This window comes from Coffea eugenioides, chromosome 7 (assembly GCF_003713205.1).
Source record: "Coffea eugenioides isolate CCC68of chromosome 7, Ceug_1.0, whole genome shotgun sequence".
NCBI classification, from domain to species: domain Eukaryota; kingdom Viridiplantae; phylum Streptophyta; class Magnoliopsida; order Gentianales; family Rubiaceae; genus Coffea; species Coffea eugenioides.
The window spans coordinates 9,355,042-9,378,240 of NC_040041.1; the positions used below are offsets into that span (position 1 = coordinate 9,355,042).

General features: G+C 34.8%; 1 protein-coding gene and 1 pseudogene across 3 annotated transcripts; both read right to left on the reverse strand.

Moving 5' to 3' along the window:
• Nucleotides 1-10,109: 10,109 nt before the first annotated feature.
• Nucleotides 10,110-15,986, reverse strand: LOC113777666. Of its 3 annotated transcripts, none has more exons than XM_027322826.1 (2): nucleotides 15,902-15,986; nucleotides 10,110-11,525 (listed from the first exon to the last, which is right to left on the reverse strand). In XM_027322826.1, exon 2 carries the CDS (start codon nucleotides 11,482-11,484, stop codon nucleotides 10,237-10,239), a length of 1,248 nt encoding a protein of 415 aa, XP_027178627.1. In that variant the 5' UTR covers nucleotides 11,485-11,525; nucleotides 15,902-15,986; the 3' UTR covers nucleotides 10,110-10,236. The 3 variants fall into 3 exon arrangements, with proteins under 3 accessions (XP_027178627.1, XP_027178626.1, XP_027178625.1); XM_027322825.1 differs by having other exon boundaries at nucleotides 15,735-15,982; XM_027322824.1 differs by having other exon boundaries at nucleotides 15,720-15,982.
• The window catches only part of LOC113776818, a 13,015-nt pseudogene continuing 4,125 nt past the window's right edge, over nucleotides 14,310-23,199 (reverse strand).

Consider the following 23,199-nt stretch of genomic DNA (forward strand, 5'->3'; position numbering starts at 1 on the left):
ACTGCAGTAAGGTTGCCGAAACAGAAGAGCAACCAACGAAAAAATATGGTGTCAGCAGTACAAATCGAGTCCAACCTTAGGCGCGGCGAAGTGGTGTGCATTGCTGCGTTGGTGGAAATGAAGCCCAACATGTACCAGGAAATACCAGATGCCGTGGCCCATGTGTTGGAGGAATTTGTAGACCTCATGCTTGCAGAATTGTCAAGACGGCTGCCTCCTAGACATGCCGTGGAGCACAGAATCGAGTTGGTGCCAGGGGCCCAATCCCTTGTCCAGACTCCTTATCGCATGTCCCCAATGGAGTTGGCGGAACTGAGGCGCCAACTGAACGAGTTGTTAGATAGCCAAACGCTGAGACCGTCGAAAGCTCCGTCCGGTGCTCCAGCGTTGTTCCAGAAGAAAGCAGACGGAACGTTAAGGTTCTGTGTAGATTACCGTACCCCTGAACAAGATCACGATCAGAAACCAATACCTGATACTGAATACGTACGACTTGTTCGATAGGCTGGCGAGAGCACGATTCTACACCAAAATTGACTTGCAATCAGGATATTGGCAAGTTCAAATAACACAAGTTAGAGATGGCAAAGTTCATCATTACTGACTCGAAAACGACTTACTTTTTGCCAAAGGTGGCAGAACATACGTCCCAGCAGGAGGGAGACTTAGGCGACAGTTGCTGCGAGAGACCCATGGCACTCCTTGGACTGGTCATCCTAGAGTGGAACGAATGCGGGCCTTGCTGTTGCAGAGCTTCTACTGGCCGAAGATGGAAGAAGAGATTGAGGCATACGTGAGAACGTGTCTTGTGTGCCAACAAGACAAGGTGGAAAGGAAGAAGGAGCCAGGCTTGTTGCAGTCTTTGCCAATCCCTGATCGACCCTGACAATCGGTCTCAATGGATTTCATTGTAAGATTTCCTAAGGTCGATGGTATGGCTTCTGTTTTTGTAATCGTTGATTAGATTTTCTAAGTATACTATCTTTATCAGTGCGCCGAAGGCGTGCCCGGCTGATGTTGCCGCTGAGTTATTTTTCAGACATGTAGTGAAGTACTTCGATTTATCCGAAGACGTCATAAGTGACAGGGATACCAGATTCACGGGGAGATTCTGGACCGTGTTGCTCGAATTGTTGGGTTTCGAAATTAAGTTCTCTACTGCGGCACATCCTCAAACCAATGGACAAACGAAGAGGATCAATGCCTTGCTGAAGGAATACCTAAGGCATTACATGACGGCAAGCCAAAAGGATTGGGAGGAGTTGCTGGATGCTGTGCAGTTTTGCTACAATCTGCACAAGTCATCCGCAATGAAACTGAGTCCGTTCGAGTTGGTGAATGGACAATAACCTTTGACTCCACATGAAGTTGCACTTCAGGGCGGGAGTCGTTGCCCAGTAGCACACCGGTTTGCTCGTGCCAAGTACGAACTGGTGGACGAAGCAAGGGACAGCTTGTTGGTGGCGCAACAACGCATGAAGAAGTATGTGGACTAACGTAGACGGGACTTGGAGTTCCAAGTGGGAGATCAAGTGATGCTGAAATTGACTCCCCATATTTGGAAGAAAGTAAACAGCAAGACAGTCCATTGTGGGCTCATTCCGAAGTATGATGGACCGTTCGAGATAATCAAGAAGGTGGGTCGTGTAGTCTATCGATTGAAGCTGCCCAACACGCTTAAGATCCACCCGACCTTCCGTGTGAATTTCCTAAAACCCTTCAACCAGGATGAGATGGATGAAGGACGAAAGCAAGCAAAACGTGCTCCGCCGGTGATCCGCAAGCAATTCCAAACAGATATGAAGGCAGTGCTGGATCACAAAACCATGGGACAGAACAAAAAGAATAGACAGACAGATTATCTGGTCCAGTGGAAGGGGGAAATCGAGTTGGATGCTACTTGAGAACGGGACGTGATCTTGTGGCAGTTCGAAAACAAAATTGCTGAGTACCTGAGGAACGTGCAGAAGCAAGCCAAGTTGACGAGGGCGTCAACCTCTTCAGGTGGGGGTGGTTTGTTAGCCCCTTAGGGCGCTGTCCAGACGGAATGCGCGCAGCTGTGGCCAATTTCAGCCAGCCATGGCCTAGGTGGGAAGATTGAAGGTGAAGCTTGTTGGAAACAAGTGGACAAGTATTTGATGATGTTTTTCTAATCTAAGTATGGGTTGGGGAAAGTTTTAGAGGCATCAGATGTCTCTAAGGTAATGGGGGAAAAAGGGGTGCCTCTATTAACGATTTTAAGTTTTCCTTTAGAACATATATATAGAGGGATAACTGTAACTAAACCAAGTCAAGACCAAGGGCTGGGGGCCAAGGGCACGGACTGACTGTGGCTCTGTGGGTTGTTTCGGGTGGTTCCAAGAGCTAAGAACCGCGGTGCCTTAGATTGCTAAGTGTTGGAGCATGCTAGGCACGGAACGTTGCCGATGGCGGGAAACGAGGTGTGCGGAATGGTGCAGCCATTGCTTGTGCCCCCCAAAGATGGGCGTTGGGCAGTTGCTGACCATTGCTGGTAGTTGCTGGAAGTTGCTGGCAGTTACCAGCCAACTCAGCCTTGTTCTTAGTGGGTTCCTGATTTCGTGGACGTTCGGATTAGACCAACGATTGGGTCTTGTCAACCGTAAACATGCCTATAAATAACGAGTTAGGCAGAGACTAAAGGGCAGAGAGTCTCAGATAGTGAGAATCACTCTTAGATGTTCTGCACGCCAGGTGTTTGTAGAAATTCCTTGTAATCGTTGTTGTGAAATATAAGGTTGGTCGTATTGGCTGTAACTTGTGCGTGTGTTCATTTGTTTTGCCTATGTTTTCTACGTTCTGAATACTTGTGTGCAAGTGAGATTGTGTAGGCTGACTGGTAGTGCGGCTTACCAGTGCCATTACGCGCGTGTTAGGGTAGTGGGAGTAAATACCTCGTAACACTAACCATGGTCACAAAACAATTTCAACGCCTTCCAAAGACTCACAAGCCAGCTGTGGTTTGTCATCTAGCCTTTATTAGCAAAGGAGATAATGTGTTATATATCTAGATGATGTTTATTTTGAGGTTGTTCAAGCAGCAATAGTGCCAAATCATAGGCAATTTACTAAAACGCTACAGGTTGAAATGTTTAGTTTCCTAACAAACAAATTGAGTGAGGCTACCATAGTTTCTTCTGATTCAACCTTTCTTATGAATAGTGGATTGGATTATCAAGCCGGATTTGTGATTGATGATCTTCTAGAATGCTTGGAACTATGATGCCATTTGTCATTTCGATTATGCCCGGTTGGCTTATGATCATTGTGCAATCGTGACAAGACGGCCACGCTTGACAATAATAGAGAGGCCAGTAAGGCTGGATGGGAACAAGTTTCAGGCTATGAGTGATCGTTTTGGCCCCTGTGTGGGTAAAGTACACTTTGCTAGACGCGACAAGGTAAATTTTGAGGTGTGGGTTCGGAAGGAATTCAGGAGGGGAACTGATTGGATTTGGGTCAGGAAGTATTGGGTGAGTTCAAATGGGATCCTCAAAGATGTTCCTAAATGTTTTTACATAATGTTTCGGATTGATGAAGTTTACTTTCCGCCACTGTTCAAAATTTTCACCCATGGGATTCTCGGTTGGTTTTCAAGGCCTTGCGTGACTCGGCATTTTGGTACACGATATGGAGTAAGAGTGGGTAGAAGAAGGAAATTCTTGAGGATTTTTGGGCTTCTATAGCATCTGCATGTTTCTTATATGAATGACCTTCTTCTTGCTCGCTTGTGTCGCCCGCTATTAAGCCTTCTATTCTAGATTGGGTTTTGTTCTGTTTTGGTTCCTAGGTTTCATCTTGGATTAAGATAGATTTTGCACCTGATGTTTATCATTTTCCAAGATTATCATACTGGAAACTATGGAATTATAAGAATTACTACTATAATATACAGCACTAGCTTATTTTTTCAAGCAATATGCCTTGCACCTGATGCTTTGCTGCTTTACTAAAACTGTTTGCTTGAAGTTTTTTTTTTATTTCACATTTAGCAAATACTTTCTACTGCCATTCAAATTTCTTGTGGTCTATAACTTTGTCTCTAACAGGAGCTTATGGTGGTGTTCGCTCCTGGTGGATTAATTTAAAAATTGGTTGTATCATATTATTGCACATATTTACATTACACAGCAAATAATACCTATGTTTGAGAAAAATAAGGAACAGCAACTCATGTAATGTAGGTAATTGTTTAGTGGGAAAATTGCAAAATTATGGACATTACAACTTATGTGATTTTTTTTTTTTTTTTGTAAATTACAACTTAAGAGTTAGTGACAATTGAGGAAAAAAATGAGATTATATGAGAAGAATGAAAGATAAATGGATTAAAAAAATCAGCAACTCTGAAATTTATGGAATTCGGAAATTGAAATTTTGGGAAAGAGTCAACAACTTGGATAGACAGAAGAGATGGGACAAAACTGTGAGAAATAAATAACTGTTGCAATGATGGGACTATTTGGTGAAAGGAAATGGTTGGTTACAACTGTTTTAAATTTGGATTAATCTTTCCTACATTGATAATGTTTACATTATCACTGTTGGATGAATAACAACTATGCAAAATTTGAATTTGAAATTCAACTTTTGCACATATGTCATGGATCCAAATGATGGTGTATACACTGTCAGTATATATAATATTTAGGATGCGCTTGATAAAACTAAAATTTAAAATCTAAAGTCTGAATACTTAAGTTATTGAATTGTTAACTATTAAATCTAATACATTTGAGTGCATATCACATTCAGTGATAAATGAATAGCTTATCACTTAATTTTGGGAGCAAGTTTTGCCTAGAAAATTCAGTGCCAGTTAATTAATTCATATGTTCAATTTTTTGTTTTCAAACGGTTTGAATATATTAAGATCTGAATCTATTAAGTTTTATTTTTTTTTGGAATACTAGAATCCATTAAATTCAAGTGTTGAATTAGGTTATTAAACAAGGTCTTACTCTTTAAATTTTTCTAGTCATTGATTTTATTATTAATACTTTCAATTTTCCCCCTTCAAATTTTGGCCTCAATTGTTGCTTAGGATGAGTATCATTATTTTAGGAAGATTATTATAGTCTTTCCACCTATAAAGGGAAGTAAGTGTGATTTTCAAAATTAAAGGGATGTTAGGTCAAAATGTTAGAAACCTCAAAGGAGGTTTTTGAAATTATCTCAAAAAAATTATTTGTTTCCCCATATCTACCAAATTTGGTGCCTATCCTATTTAAAAGGAAAAAAAATCCTGGATGTGCCAAACTATGTTTCCCACATCCCTTGTTGCATTTAATATGGGAAAATGTTGTTTGCATTCCTATTTTTATTAATCGCATTCCTACTATCACTTTAATCATTTAGCTTTCAGTCATTAGACTCTATGATAAAACAAATAGTAGGAGTGGAAATAACAAAAATAGAGTGCAAATAACATTTCCCTTAATATGGGGTAAAATACAGAAAAGGGCTTCGCCAAAAGTTAACCGGTCACCCTATAATTTTAAAATATCCACATAATCCCTTCGTATTCTAAATTAACTAGTGCTTTTGGCACACTCTACATGTGTACTTATTTGAAAAATATATAGTTAACTTTTTAACAATAAGTGGTTCTATGTAAAATCATGTTAGGGCATTTATGTTTTTTTTTTCTTTCAGAAATCTATAACTGCTCTTTTTTTAATTTAGGAAGTTATTATATTTAAAATCATGGTAGAGAAAAAGAAGGGATGTGGGTAGTTGTACTTAAAAGTTCAATAATGGCAGAGAAAGAGAGGGAAATTGAGTAATTTGAAAACTAAGTTGTATTTTTTTACCCTCATTTATTAACCAAGTTGTATTTTTTTATTATTTCTTATATTTCTTTCTTTTCATTCCTTTTTTAATTTAGAAAAACTACTTCTTCCTCAACCTCATTTTTTTCTCTTTTTAATATTCCTTTTTCTTCCTTTTTCCTTTTGCTTTCATTCACCACCCCAGAACCTCCACCACCACCTTTTGCTATCTCCTCTCTCTTCCTGCTCTTTCCTCCCTGACCATCACCTCCCCTCTTCCTTCTCCCCCTCCTCCCCTCTTCCTTCTCCCCCTCCAATAATTTTAAAAATTTTCAAAGTACCTCAAAATTTCTAACATTTTTAAAAGTACCCTAGGATGGTTAGGCAATAATGAAATGAAAAGGAAGAAAAAGTCAAACCCATACAGGAATTTTAACACCAAAAAGAAAAGGAAGGACAATGAAAAGAAAAGAAAAAAAATTATGCGTCACTTGCAAATGATGCACCAATTGCATGCTATGTTGTTAAACTCGGCCTGAATAGTTATTCAGCTAAACTATTGGGTTAGCGGTCAACTAGTAGGATCAATTGGACCGTTCTCAAAACTCCGTTGACGTCAAGATGTCATAATTATTTTATATTTTTATAAGTTTCAGAAATATTGAAATTAAGTTCTTAGTTATATTTCACCAATCATACCAAATGTTCCTAAAATATTAGATTTGCAATCATATACACCTAATAATTATATATAAAAATGTAAATTCATGGCTAAAATATGTCCATTCTCCAAAACTACATGAAAAACTAAATTAAAATAAATTAATGCAAGTTGAAATCACTGATACTAAATTGATAAGATGATAGGGATGAAAACATCTTGATTCAGAGATCATTCACAAAAGGGAGAGATTTTGGTATTTGCATTAAGTGGGTTGCATTTTCTTTTTTTTATTAATAAATAAAAGTGTTACAATTTTGGTAAGTCAAATTATGTTTGGGGAAAATAAGAAAGAAATGTTTGAGAACTGGATCAACCAATCAAATCAGGTCACTAGTATAGTTAATTTTTAACGGTTTTGACTAGTTTTTTACTAAAGCGGTTTTGTACTATAAATCAACTCGAGAAGAAGGTCGGTTCACGATTGAACTGGTCGAATCAACCAATTCACGATCGGATTGGTCGAATCGACCGGTCCGGTCGAAGTATAACAACACTAGTTGTCGGTCAAATTCCATATCAGTTTAATACATGATAAGATTATATAGACATTTCAAAGCCATAGGGTGGCCAATTAAGTCTTGGCAAAATCACATGAGGATTTTTCTATATTTTACCCTTTGCTATAAATATAAAAAAATCCGCTCCTTGCAAGGGCGCCCATGCTGTGCGCCTTAGTTAGCTAGGAAGGCTTTTGTTTCCTTGCCTTTTTTTTTTTTAATTTCTCCATCAAAATAGGAAATAATTTCAAAAACCTCCCTTGAGGTTTCTAACAGTTTCACTGTCCTATTTTGAGATTTTAAAAATATCACTAACCTCCCTTAAAACTTATTTTCTTTTAACAAATCTACCCAATTCAAAAAAATCAACAATAAAAAAAATGATTTCTGGAGTGAGAAGATTATTTCGTTCCAAAACTGACCTTCCACTTAGTACAAGTTAGTTGATTCAAAATCAAAATGGAATATTAGTTAAAAATAAAAAGTAAAGACCAAAGTTAGGAAGTATCACGTAATTGAGGGAATTACAACACTAGCATGACTATAGTAGAATTCAGTTACAATGGCTATTTTCAAGCAAACTACATAAAAAAAAAAAAAAACAAAATCAAAGATCTAGAGAGGAAATTTTGTTACTTTGGAATCAAGATTTACATGTAGAATTCCTAAACTCTTAGTATTGGCCTTTGAAAGATTTTGAACAAAAATTGGACAAGACAAAGCATGGCCTCCTCAAGAAGAAATACCACAATAGATTGCTAATCATAAAATATGTTAAAATATGTCATTTTTTTTAATTATTGTTTCTCTTATGAGTTCCTTTATTTCACATAATTAATAAGAAATTTCCATAGTTTGTAATTAAAGAGTAACAACTTTCATGCAATGTTTGGATTAATAGAAAGGAAATGATTTTAATGGAAAAGAAAGGAAATCAAAGTAGAGAAAATCGAATTCTAACCTTCCTATTTGGATTACGTATGCAAAGAAAAGAAAAGAAACACCAAATATTTTGGAAAAGAAAGGAAACAAAAAGATTATGTGTGATTACATTTTATTTGTAATTTAATAAAATCCAGTTGTAAACATCTTTTAATACTTTACCCTCTTTTTTGCATATTTTTTTATATATATCTAGTTATTCTCATGAAAATTCTATGATGTAATAATATAGCAATAGGAGAATTAATCTTTTTTTCAGGAAAGAAATTTCAAGAACTACTAAAATATAGAAAAAAATCTTAAAATGTTAACAATTATCATTAAAAGATTTAGTATTCAAGATTTTAAAATTTATTGCATTTCAATTTATGGTTAATTTAGTTATAAGTGGCTCAATTATGTACCCCCATATAACCATGTAAAATCTCCTAAATTGTAAGAGTCAATGAAGTAAGCACATTTTTAAAATTTCGGAGTGGGGTAGCAAAAAAGTGTAGAAATCTCATAATAAAGTATTTCCTGAAATTATCCCTTAGAATAAAGTATTTTCCAACTAAAAGTTTCCAAAACTATTTAGCTATTGGATCAAGGTTAGATGCCAAGGTTCCTGCCCAAAATATATCTAGGTTCAAGATTGATTATCTTTTTCGGGAGTTCAACAATACTTTTTTGATACCACACCCATACCCATGAGTATCAATTCACTTACCGTTAGATATATAAAAAGAAATATCAACCCTTAAATAATTTTAGAAGTTTGAAATTATTGGTAGGCACCGGTCTATAGCTTTTCAGGCCCGTTAAGGTTTGGTAGGAATTTAGGTCAGTCTTTCATTCATATAGTAAATTCTATCCTCTCCCTAGAATTACACATTTGGAAAGTTTCTTTCTCTGCAATTTATTCTCTATAAATTACTGACTTAACCATGGGAGTTTTTTCGAGAGACAGAGCCCTACCTCTCTTTTATAGGTCAGCACTGAAGTTTTGTCAACTACTATCCGCTGTAGACAGTTAAGCCTTTTTTTTTTTTTTTTTTTTGGTATTAACAATCATTATCAATGCCTTTATGCTTTTATTAATTATTACCTTGACTGTACCTTCCTTGCTAGGAATTGCTACTAGGTTTCGCAAGTATTTTTCTACACGCTCCTCATCAGCCCAACCATGCAACAGCACAAATTAGTCAAGTATCCTTTCCAAACGGAACCCAATTGAAATTAATGAAAGATATGAAGGCTTTCTTTCCAGTTGAAGCCAATGTATTTTCTTTCTTGAAATAAATTTCCACCATTCCTTGATAAAAATTCAAAAGCTCATGGATTGGACTAAAAGATGAACCAAACTATTCGATACTCGAATCGAGTTCAACTTGGTAAAAGTTCGTTCTAATTTGGTTCGCTAACTAATCAAACTAAACTTAAACAACATTTTATGTTCAATAATATTCAAACTCGACAACAAAATTTGTTTAAACTTGGTTTGACAAATAAACAAGTCAAATTTGAACAAAATTTCAAATTTGTTAAATAATCAAACAAATTTGAACACTGGGATGTTCATGTAATCATGCATACTATGGCAACCAATATATAGTTTTTTTTTTTTTGGCTCAACACACACACTGTTTTTATTAAATAAAATTACTTTCACTGGTGAGAATTTACATAAATGGTACATTATTTATATGCATACACATACATATATGTGCATGCATAAAAATACATGAGATTCAACTTTATGCGTATATACACATGGCTAAAGGTTCAAGATTGGCGTGATTTCATTCTATTTTCATATATATATATATATATGTATGTATGTATGTGTACATGTATATATATATGTGTGCGCGCGCATGAAATTCAACCATGTAGTAGAGGCCACACCGTAGAAAAGATTCAACTGTTAATGTGAAGGTAGCTGATATACTTTAAGAGCTTCAATGTCGATTGTGTGTTCTCAATCCCAGCACGAGCATGCATCATAGATGACCTTCCCAGTTCCGTCACTACACCAACATGTACCCTCATAAACACGCAGAGACAGGCATCTTCAAAGTGAATGACCTTCAGAATTGCGTCCAAGTGTGCAGTCAAGCGAATTCAAATGACACATCTCAACTATTTTGGATATATATATATATATATAGAGAGAGAGAGAGAGGGGATCCAAACTTTACATGCTTTAGAGGTAACAAAGCAAAAATCACCACTCAAACCGGTAGGAAACTGTTTCAGTCTGAAGTTTATTTGGTATGTACAATGCACTGGTACAGCAAATATGCTAATCAATCACATTTCCCTGGATCTTCCAAGAGAGAAGGCTATTAACATGTGTAAAATAGTGGCAATTAAGAGGAAAACTTCCCTTCTTCATTTCCACATTTTTCATAAGCTGCAAAGAGCAGTCATAAGCATATAAAGAGCCATCTTCATCCTGGAAAATCATTTCGCCACAAATCCTCGAAAAGTAAAGAGGGATCATACAGCTCTCGCTACCCACTGTGATGCTGTATTGCTTCGTCCAACCTTCCCCACATAAATTCCTCAAGATCCACACATCAATTTTGCACAATTCTTCATGACTCACAAATCCAAGATCCCCACGCATTTCCACAATCCTATCTTGAATTCCGCTACTTCTTGGGAGAGGTATGTGATGGAACTTCTCATCATCAACTGTCATAGACACTATGTACTCACTATGATCAACTTGCGGAATCCAATGTATGGCCCTGATTGCAAAAACTGGCTCATAGCCAAACCAGCCAAAAGCTCCAAATGCAGGTCCATCAACCATTCTCCAGGATCTATCTCCAAGATTAAGTATTTCGCAGCTAACATATTGCATCTCATCCCGGAACAAGTGAACCAGTTTGAAATGTCTGGTAGTCTGGCTAAATGCAAGTCCATATGATTCACTATGAGGAGGGAATAAAGTACCTAAAGGAAGTGCAGTCAATTCCCTAGTAACAGGATTCAAGGCAATTAATCCACCTTTTTTCATTTTGTTATCAAGTAAGATTAGACCACCGCAAGCAGCTCTTACTGCTCCCAGACAAGTGGCATTATACTCTTCCATCTTCATCTTGCAATTTTCTATTTCCATGAACTTGATGTGAAGCAATGAGGTCGGATCCATAACAGGTCGCTGAAGTACGGGCACAGATTGCAATTGAAAAAGCTTAGACTCAACAGAGAAAACATTAGAATGCTCTTGCAAGTTGGGTCTGCTATAAGGAAAGAAGACATCTCTTTTTGGTGGAACTAGAAAAATTAAGACACTTTCAGAACGTTGAAGATAGGCTTCAATGAAAATGCCACTGTTGACAATTCTGTACCATGTCTTACAGACGAACCTAGACCTTTGGAGTGATTCAAGAGGCAGTCGAACAAGTATATTTGATATGCACTCTGTCGGAAGATAGGGAATTCGGCTCTCATACTGCTTTCTCTTCTCTTCCTCCCGCTCTTTCTTCCATGATGCTCTTTGCTTTACTGACTTTAGAAAGCTAATGGATTTGTCTGCCATCAACTTATTAGACTAAACATCCAGCAAAGCCCTGAGTGAAGCTGTAGAAAAAATCCAAAAATGAGTAAAATAAAAGGACGTCAACTCTTTAGAAGGATAAGAAGTTAATATTTGTGCTCATACCATGATAAAAAAAAAAAAAAATACGGCTTTTGTACTTTCTGACATTAATGATGGAAGGACTAAACCTAGTTGAACAAGATCAAGCTATATTAGCTTTGATCTTTTGATCCGATTACTTACTTCACTGAAGAGAAAGAGCATTAAAAACCCTGAATCAAGACATGTTTTAAAACATAAGGATTCGCTAATGTCCTTGATCATCCATTAGTCAAAGGAACAAAGGAGTAATGCTTGTTATGTAAGAGGCAAGTAATGCTGTACCAAAGATAAGAACATATCACAAGCAATACAAGGGAAATGAAACTGTTATTAATAGTTACTGTTTTCGCAATGGTATCTCAAGCAGCTAGTACAAAGGATCAACAGGAATCCATCTTCACGAGTTGGATGGTCTAGATTCACAAAGGCACCTTAAAGGGATCTCGTGTGCCCCTTGTGTACCAAGAAGCATGCAGTCCAGAAACAAAGAGATTGTTACTTTAGGTTACCAAACATTTTGCAAGTATAAATGAGGTAGATACACTCTATCTCAACAAGGGTCCATGGTAACACTTTATCGTATTCCCGGTATACCAAAAGACCTTTCCTATTTTCTCCACATTTTCTGTATTGGGAAATAGTGAAAGATCACAAAAAGTCTTTTTCAGCTGAGTTTTGAAGATTCCTTGTCATACTTGTCTCCTCTGCTAGATATCTGCTTTGCTTTCAAAATTTTTTGCTTGATGGAAATTTTAGAAACTGAGAAACAGGTATTTTAGAAATTTTAGAAATTTTTTGTCTGAAAACTGAATATCTAACATCATAAAAACAGGTATTTATGCTTAAACAAGACCAACTTAATGAAGATCAAGAAAATACAAAATGAAAATGTGGTTTTACAGTTTTAGCAGACTTTGAGAGGTTTGGAACATAGATTATGCTGATTCTTTCATTTCAACTTTTCAGACAAAAAACAAAGACAATATGCAACAACAACTATCAATAACGAGATCTGTGGAAATCAGAACCTGTAGGAATAATTATTATCCAGAAACCACTCTACATGTTAAAGAGATATGTATCAAACATACGCCATGAGTAGCTATGAATAAAGCACCTAAATTAAACCTCCAATTCTCCACCAAAATGCTAAATTACACCAAAGTCATCCAAATAGAGCAAGTAACTATGGTTAACACAATAAGTTCATGGTGTCACAAGAAGTTAGTTTGATTATGCTTGTGTTATGGGAAGAATAGCATTCCTCAAACTCACCAGGAACTAGAAAGAAATCTAAAACAGAAGATGGTAAAGAAACTGCAACTTGTATCAAAACGGGATAGTGAAATGCAAGCGATCAAAAGTTCCAAGAGCATATATCTGTATATGCAATCAAAATCATGGTAAGAAGCTGGAATAGGTCATAACAGAAATGAACCACCTTACTCATCTATGCATAGATGGATTTTGTTTTGCATAGCCCATCTATCTGAGAAAGCTGATATCTACCCCTTCAATGCTCAATCTCCCTTTATGAACAGTGTCATCTGTAATTTTAAGGTAAATTTTGAGGAGAGCTCATTTAAATACTGTCATATTTATTTAAGCCCATCTTGAAAGTCTAACATCTCATTTGGCACAGTCTAGATTACCTCCAAAAGAATATCATTATCTATCCCATATAAAGCACTAATATCAAGACAAGCACCATTACGGTACAAGTTTTTCCCCCCCTTCCTAATACAGTTATGGAAACTTGATACGACTAAATATGTTCCAAATGTAGAAATGCCTTCCAAATGATCAAACTTCAATCTAGAAGTCCTATCACTCATCCAGAAACTGTACACGAGTTTATAAAGATTGATTGGAGGTTCCAAAAAGAAAAGGAGAGTATATTCTTGCTCATTTATAGGTGATATGTAAGAAACTGGAGTGTCTTTTTCAGATCACTATACATCAGCTGGCTTACCTCAAGAAAGCCATCTTCCTTGCTCATCGAAAGCTAAAGCTATATACATGGCTCCAAATATATCCAATCCATGTATCTTTCTAAGGTAATTCAACCAGTAAGTATGTAACTTCATGAAGGTTTCCTATCCTGTATTGATTCACTTTTTCAGAGTTACGCCCTTTAACATATCTCTATATTGAACCAGAGAGGAACCCCTAAACTAGGCTTCCTGAGAGAACATTTAATCGCCTATTCAATAGCTCCAAAAAATAGGCTACCAGAATTTCAGGTTGCCATGAAATAATTGTGTAGTGGTATGCACATGCTTGGGCTCCAGAAAAGAGAGCCTCTAAATTCTTCCATGAGTAGGATTTCATGAGTTTTAGCAGGTTATTGTATATCTTTGCATTAATGAACTGAACTGAGCGAGCACTCTCCTTAAAAGTAATACTAGACTTACATATCGGTTTCCAAAAAGAAAATTTAGAAATTTGAAATGCACTTAGCAAACCTAGTGCACATGTCCTCGTCACAAACTACTATACACTTCCTCTGTAGTCTTTCATTTTCTTTCAATTGTTAGGGAAAAAATTTTGTGAAATAGTTTCCATCGAATTATTAAATTTAATCCACTTCATGAGTAGGATTGCATCTGGGTTGGAAGGAATATATTGTGTATCTTTGCACAATTAATGAACTAAGCAAGCACTCTCCTTAATAAGTAATACAAGACTTTCATATCTGTTTCCAAAAACAAAATTTAGAAATTTCACATGCACTTAGCAAGCCAAGTGCACAGGTCCTTGTCACAAACTACTATACATTTCCTCTGTGGTTGTCTTTCAATTTCTTTCAATTGTTGGGAAAAAACACTTATGAAATAGGTTATCCTGCTAATCTGATCCCAAAAGTCATGCTTTATGCAATAAATGCTGTGGTCTCTGGTTTGATTGTTTACATTGAATAGACTTATAATGCAGAGAAAGTCAACAAATTAAGGTGAAAGTAATCATATGATCACCTTAGTTCACATGATTAGTAGTTATTACCTAGGTTCTCACTTTACAAGAACATTACAAAGATGATACCTCAGACTACTACATATATAGCTGGCTGAGGTTAGTCTCATCTCTGATCAACTCTGTCTTGACTTTGGCCAGTCTAACAAACATTCTCTCTTATTTCACCCTCAAAATTCTCAAACACACAATTTCATTGAAGTTTGCCACATAATCTTGACTTTAGAGTAAATTCGGATTTGGCGTTGGTCGGGAAGAGGAGAGAAATCTGCACGATTGCATAACGGTAGGCTTAAACAACCGGCCTACCAAAGGTGATCAAAGAAGTAAGATGGATTTAACTTTGGAGGCAAAGATGGAAGAAGATTACCATTTGCGGTCACATGCAATAAGCATCAAATGTTACAGAAGTGACATGCTTGGCTTCTTGATCACACCCAAGGTGACATCCAACTTGTAATATCAACCAAATAAACAAAAGACTCCTAATTTTCTCCTCAACCTCGCAATTCGATTCAAGATTGAGTCTCAGTCCATTAAGCCAAGACAATTGACTCTCCAAATACAAGGAGCGCCTGAATTGTTGATACAACTTCGGAAACTTTGTGAAAAGACATGACGTAATTAATCAAGGAAGCGCAAAATTTGAGCTATTTATTGTAAATGGCATTTGTGCTGACAGTGTGACTGTGTATGCAGATGTACAATTTTTGGCTACATCTACAGAAATCAGAAGAAAAAGACCGTTATCATAAACAACCCAAATTTAAGCAAGCTTAATCTAGGAGGCCTGTAGCATGCCCTTTTCACTAGTTTTCATTTCATCTCCACTGAAGACTGGGAAAATCAACTAACAGATCATATTAGCCAATTTTACATAACTCTAACACCTTTAAGAAAACGGGATTTTCTCAAAATCCACACTTCATCAAACCCCAACCAGCAGAAAGGGGAAAAAAAAGAAAATGGAAGGAACAATGAACCACAGTTTTCTTACCCAGTCCCCCACCCCCCCACCCCCCACAAAAAAAAAAAAACCAAGGGAAAAAACCCACAGTTTCACTAAGCACCCGAAAAAAGAATTAAAATCTTCAATCTCGCGTTGAAGGAATTTAATTCCGTTTAGCTGCAATTTGATCATCCAACAAAAAGATGCATACCTTACGAATACAGACCTTTGATAGCGTTATTAGCAGAGATCACAGCCATCAAAGTTTCTCCTCACAATTAAACAGAACATATAGCTCATTTGCCAACATAATTACATAGAACAACGCAAACCCTGATCAAGAAAACTGAACTGATTGAAGATTAGCGTTTTCAAGAAGAAGAAGATAGTCACCTAGCAGGGTTGACTGGAGGACTGAAGTACTAGAGTGGAGGCCGAGGATAACCCATTCTCCTTCTCCCATAAAAGGGTAGACCGATGTTACCTATGCGGGTTTCCTGTCGCTTTCTATAGTACCCTTTTCATGACATAGTGCCTTTTTTTTTTTTTTTGGTTAAAAACAAAAAAGTCCCCTATGTTATACCTAATACTCACACCTAATACACTGAAAAGTCCCATGATTTCAAAACATACAAAATGACACATCATATTTTGAACTAAATTGTAAACTAATAGAATTCGTTAAACTTAGCGCAATTCGGTAAATTTAACGGAATCCGGTAAGTTTTAACAGTCGAGACCGTCATTTTCGTTAATTTAACGAATTCTGTTAGTTTACAATTTAGTTCAAAATATGAGGTGTCATTTTATATGTTTTGAAATACGTAGAGTTTTTCTGTGTATTAGATATATCACAAGGAACTTTTTTATTTTTAACCCCTTTTTTTTTACTTGTTACTTTGTCCAACACCAACACATTATTCGAGGAGAAAATGCATGAAATGTAACGTCCCTCGTATGGCTGTTTGTTTTGTTTAGCCCTTCACTTTTAAAATGTTACGTTTACATTCCTCACATTGGTTAAATATACCAATTTAGTCCCAAATTTCAATCACTTTTCGCTTGAAAACAATCACAATTATTAGTAGGGGTGTTTAAAAAGAACCGAAAAAAGCGAATAATCAAAAAAATCGAATTGATCCAATTCAAAAATTAAGATAACAAACCCGTAGTTTTCAAAATAGTTATGTTATCCATACCTACTTGACAAATTAGGTTAGGGTATTATTTTTAAATTTCAAAACTCGTGATCATCCAAACCTACCTGCATATGTATAAGGTTGGTTAAGATAACTGGTATCCAAATCTCAACCTATAATTATTTAGTAGTTTACTAATAATTTAAGTTACAAGACCCATGCTAATGTACATCTAATGTACATTTTATTTTTCACAACTTATAAACTTGTATATTTAATCTTATTTTTTATTTATTTTTTCCATTTTCTACATTCGTCGCTGCTAATGTCATTTATTCTACTACTATATTTTTTCGTCTTTCTTCAAAAAAAATTTTCCTTTCTCATAAATTCTATCTGTTTCACAACACTACTTAGTTTATTTTTAATATATAGAGCTTACATGTTTGGTTGTGAATCAACCTGTCATCCTTACCAAAAAATGAATTAGTAGTTTTCAAGAAGTAGAGAAAATGAAACAAATGTTTAAAATATTTTATACTTTAATTATCTATTATGTTTCGATTTTCTATTTGGTTGGTGGTTTCTAGAGTTGTAGGATTAAACAACTTTATTGATTTAGATAACTATTGTATTGTTTTCTTTATTAATCTAATAATGTTTTTCTTTTATTTTTTTTCCTATAAGTACAAGAGGGTTAAGTTACCCTGTATATCTGAACCGATCCTACAAAATAACCGGTTAGCGGTTAACCTATTGAATAGGGTTAGGGTAGAGGTGGCAATATGGATAAATGGTTCATAATTGGTTTTGACTTAATGGATGGTGGATGAAATTTATCCATGGATCTAAATGGATTAAATAAAAACCAATTATCCATTTATAATCCATTTATATATTTTGGTTATTTTTTTTGTATTACCATTTCTTGTAATATGAAGATACTTTTTTGTGTACTTGAAAATTTTAGTTGTATATGAATGAGAAAAAGGACAAAATACTTAGATTTTATATGTGTGTGTATGTATTCTTTATTACTCGTCAGATATTATATTTTTCATTCCATAAAGTAAGTATACATCAATATAATTCAGAATTGTTCAGTCTTTACTCTTCTCCAGCCACAGATTATAATCTTTTTAACATTTCTATAGACGCTTTTATCTCCAAATGATCCAAAATAAAATGTCTATGATAGACGTGAAGTTAATAACCAGAACAACCTTAATTTTCTTTCCTGAGTGCCTGATATATCAATTAAGCAATGCAATTTATTACTACTACTAAACTGGTCCAAGTCCAAGAAGAGGAGAAGGACAAGGTCTTTAATCTGATAATTACAAGTGTAAAAGTAGAAAAAGAGAAAAATTAATAATAATAATGATCCACCGCACGAAAGGATAAACAATGAAGATAAACCAAAGAGAAACTAATAAAGGTGGCTAAGATTACTGGTAGTGCAAAATATTTACTGGGACTTTCTTTTTTTTTTTTAATCGTTATTATTAGGTAAATACACATACATGTGTGGGTGCAGACTGTGCAGTTAATATATGGTTAAATTAGTTGGTCCCGTTTTGTTTGTGTGCGGGGCTAAGTCTGGTGACTCTCTCACTTTATGACTCGCTGCTCAATAACGTGAAGAAATATATGGTTTTAGTTATTTTCTTTTCATTTCTTTATTTGGTTTTTAAGTAAATGGATATATATGGTTTTTATGGATAATCCATATAAATCCATTTAATTTAATGGTTTTACTTTGATCAACCATTTAAAACCAATACTATAAATGGATAATCCAAATCCATTTAATTATGGATTATATGGATGGATAAATGGATTTCAATCCAAATTGCCACCTCTAGGTTAGGGTATGGAATGCAATTTTGCTGAACCGTTACTTGTACTTAGGGTTAGTGAAATTGCAAATGAATTGGTTACTCAGTCCATGAACATCCCGGATTATTAGTGGTAAATTTTATAGGTACGATAGGGTCAAAGTGAAAATTTCAACATGTGTATCATACAACCCATATCATTGCGTCTTCAGGGACGAACGCAAGATTTTGATTTAGGGGCGAAGCAAACGATCAAACAATAAGTAACAAAAAATTATTAAAACAAGAGATCCACACTAACTAGAAATCAAAGTCTTAACATTAAATGTTTTTAATGAGAAGAGACAGAGTATAAGCAAAATATGAAAATTAAGTCATGAATCAAAATCATGTAAACATTTACTAAATTCAATTAATAGACATTAACCTATATAAGTTAACACAAAAGTTCTAAGTTACAAAATTTAGAATAAGAATGATTGACAAATTAATAATCATAAAAAAAAATCTAAATCACAAATTTAAAATAAGTGTATGTGTCTAAATAATTAATGATTATGAATCAAAATATAAAGGAATTGTAAAGGAAAAACTTAGACTTGCCTTGAGAAAATGGCATTTTGTGAAGGATGGATGCTTGAGATGAATTGAATGAACTTGGGGAAAGATCAATGCTTGTTCATTTGGGAGTTGACTTTTGACCAATGTATCAAGTCAATCATGTATAAATACAATTCTAAATACGATTAGATTTCCTTTTTTTTTTGTCAATTATATGTTTCGTTACCTTAACTAATATAAGGATACACTAAATACATTAAAGTTATAATAATAAAATTTAAAAATATATATATAAAAAACCTAGAGTGAGTTATTTTAAAACATGTTTTCAAAAAGAAATTAAAGGAGATAAACACGTTGACTAATAAAAAAAACTTGTTGAGGGAGCAAAATAATAAAGTTCAAACTTAAATTTAATACTTCATTGGATGATTTACAAATCCATCTGCCCCAGTTTGCCCCATGTGTCCATTGTTGCTCCTTGGATTATTTATTTGGATATCAAATTTTTTTCAAATAATATTTTGTTTGCATCATAAATACATTTTCCCACCCACCTTTTTATCTTACGTACATCACATCATAAAACGTGTTACAATAATTATTTCAAATAATACTCTATCCAAACAAAGTCTTAATTTTCAAGACTTTATCACCTTCATTGCCCTGCCATTTTTATTGATTTGTGTCATTGGTGCCTCTGGGCAGACGAAAACTAATTGACTTTTGCCTTTTTTGTTGATTATTTTCTCTCAATTTTTGAGTCTACAAACATGTTGGATAGATCAAAAGATATTCTAAGATTGGATAAAAAAGGTTGGATGATGTTGGTGGGTTAAAATCTCTAATTTGTTGTCCCTATAAATTTCGTTATATGTGTCTTGGTCTTATCATGAATTCAGGCAATACTGTGGTCAGAATTAAAGTTTGGGATCAAGTTGGTGCATATCACTTTTGTGAGGCATGTAAATGTATTATTAGGTAAGTGAGGGATCAAAAAATCAAAACCCAAACATTGATAAAAGTAAAGGTATGAAAGTCAGAGAAGACATGAAAGTTTTGGGCAATTGATAATGTAAAATAATACTATAAAGCTACTTTATTTAGTGGGTGCTTATTGTCTTGGCTTAAAATTTAACAAAATCCCTCTTATCTTGCTTCCCGAGCGTAATTAACCGTTAACAAAAAGTGATTTTTTACATGCCTTCTCTATACAACCTTCCTATCATATACCAAAATCTCATCTACTAAGTAAGGTAAAATATCAATTAAAATAGCAATCTCTAATCTTTTAACTAAAATAGAAGTATAATACAATTAACATAAAAAGTCAACACGTGAATATAGTGAACACAATTAAATTCGTGACATTTTCTTCATTTTTCATTGTAATCAAGAGGTTATATTGAAAATCATTGTTGATTCTCTTTTTGTTAATAAAAAGTATAGCCAAATCACGACTCTTGTTTGTTTTTTCTTTTTTGGGATAGAACAACTAATTTTTATCAAGAAGAAATCAAGTCCGCCACAAGTGCACAAATAACAAACGATGGAAAAGAAACTCCCAAAAACAAGCATTTGAAATATTACAAGCATACTGACAAAGATTATGAGCAATAACATTTAGAATCATGACAGGTTGTACATAAACATGTCAATGGATCGAATCTTATCCAAACCCGATGTGTTTGGATAGAGTTTGGATTTAATTTCTCAAACATAGACCCTACCCAGACTCAAATCCTATAGAAGAGTTATGAGTCTAGGTAGGGTTTGATTTTTCTATAATCCAGATCCAAATCCAAACACATACCAAACCCTATTTAGACCCATATATATATAATTAAATTATTGTCGCGCCCCATTTTTTCGCGATGGAAAAATAAATAAGAAGGTGTTTATAAAAGATGTGATCTTATTTAAAAATAAGTGACAGGGGGACCTAGAATGGGACTTAAAAAGAATGCGACAATTTGGGTCCCAAAATTTAGTCTAAAAGGGTTTTTAAGAAAAAATAGGAGTCGCCACTTGGTATGGAGTTTTGGTGTACCAAGTCACCCGAAAAATATTTTTGACAAAAATAAAATAAATCAAAACCCTTTTTGACAACTCCAGGTCTTTGAAAACAAGAGAAATGGGTTCGGGAGTCACGGTTGAAGAAAGGGAAGGCAAAGGTTCAATTGACTCAAACCTAAGGCACCCTTTCAACCTAGTCTAAGCTAGTTGCGAGGTTTAGGCAAAATTTTCCTAATCTAACCCTTAATTTTATCATATTTGGATATTTTCTACATGGATGCAAATCTAAATTTATAAAATACCGAAAGGGTCAAAATATCCATTCAAGGGTTTAATCGAACCAATCGCATTAATTGCGAAGGCCACAATGATTCCTTGAAAGTGTCACGAATATGCAAATGATGAAACTAAAATAAAATAAAAAAAGAAAATAAATTATATACATATATATAAGTGATCAAAGAAAAAGGGAATGCAACATAAAGGGTACGGGAGACAAAGACTCGTGACATAATTTTCTTATACATGGATTAATGGGGTATTTGAACTAAAAAGTTATAATCACCTATTTCCCATGTTTGAAAAATAATTATCCTAACATGAACAAGCAAATGAACTAGCTTAAATGAGATGCAATTCTAAATGATATGATTAGCACCTATAGAGGATAGGGGATAATATAATAGGGAATATCATACAAATGAGAAAAGATCCTAAAGATGAAAATATGCATGAAAATGTAGTGAATAGCACACAAAGATGAATCTAACGCAAGACGGCTTAAAGGGTCTAGCGTTGGACTAGCCCATTTCTAAAAATCCTTACTAGCGTTGGACTAGCAAATAAGCGAAGAGAGAAGCCACAACTAGCGTTGGACTAGTGTGGTGACGTCACGCATTAACAATTCATAGTGAAGCAAATAAAGCATAAATTAAAACAAATAAACACATAAGAGCACGTAACACATAACACGTAAACATAATATCTAGATGCCAAAATCCTAAGAAAAGCGAATAAAACACATAAACCACATAAACACGCAACCTATCTATTACATCGGGGAGCGCCTAACTACAATCTAGGAGGGAAAAATATAATAAAACAAATCTAATTATCCTATCTATTACATTTTTGAGGTATTTAAATACTTCTCGAATCATTATAAAAACTAACTAAAACATATATAAGAAAATTTGAATGAATATTTAAATCAAATAAATAAAGCATATAAAAATATATAAACACATACGAACACATAGGAGCACATAAGAGCACGTAATTGACATTGAAATAATAAAAATAGGGGTACCTCTCGTTTGAAATGGTAACTAAATGGAGTCAAATTGTCCTATTTATACTCACAATGAACAAAAGAATCATGACACCAATTTAATTGAAAAAAAAAAAACAATAATAATAAAAGTACTAAGCTCACGCTAATATGTCAAACATAAAGAAATTTAAAACATCTAAAAATTACAAGTTGAATATGTTCAAAAGTAACATAATTAGTTATTGGAGAAAAGAAACAATCATAATAAAGAGAGCCAAAATTTGCCAAGGACTGAATTGCAAAAATTGAAAACTTTTGGGGGATAAAAATTATATTTTCCAAAGTTCAGGGGTCAAAATTAAATGAAAGATAAAATACAGCGACCAAAGTGCAATTAATTTAAGGACCGAGTTGAAAGGAATTTAAAATGTTCTGGGCCGCAGTGAAAGTACTTGAAAGTACAGGGACTGATATGCGAAAACATTTTCTTATTCCTTAACAAATCAGGCCACTGGGCCATCATTTTATTTATTTCTGGGCCAAAAACTACCTAAGCCCAACCGAAACCCAAAGAAAAATAAATGGCCCAGCCCATCCCTTTCATCAAACAAACCCAGCTGAAATACATGGGCTTCAACTCCCAAGCCCATACGTAAAACCCAAAAAAAATAACCAAAACCCAAGTCAAAACCCAACTAAAAACAAACGCAAGCCCACTAAAACAAATAGCCCATTTCCTTCTTCTTCTTCCTTTCTTTTCTTTCTTTTTTTCCCTTCCGTTTCCTCTTCTTCTTGTTCGGCCAGCTGAAGAAAACTTCAGCTGGTGGCCATGGCGGCTGCTGGTGGCGCCGCCGCCGCCGCCGC

Coding starts and splice junctions, on each gene's coding strand:
- LOC113777666 (XM_027322826.1), bottom strand. CDS start 11,484: ATGGCAGACAAATCCATTAGCTTTCTAAAGTCAGTAAAGCAAAGAGCA.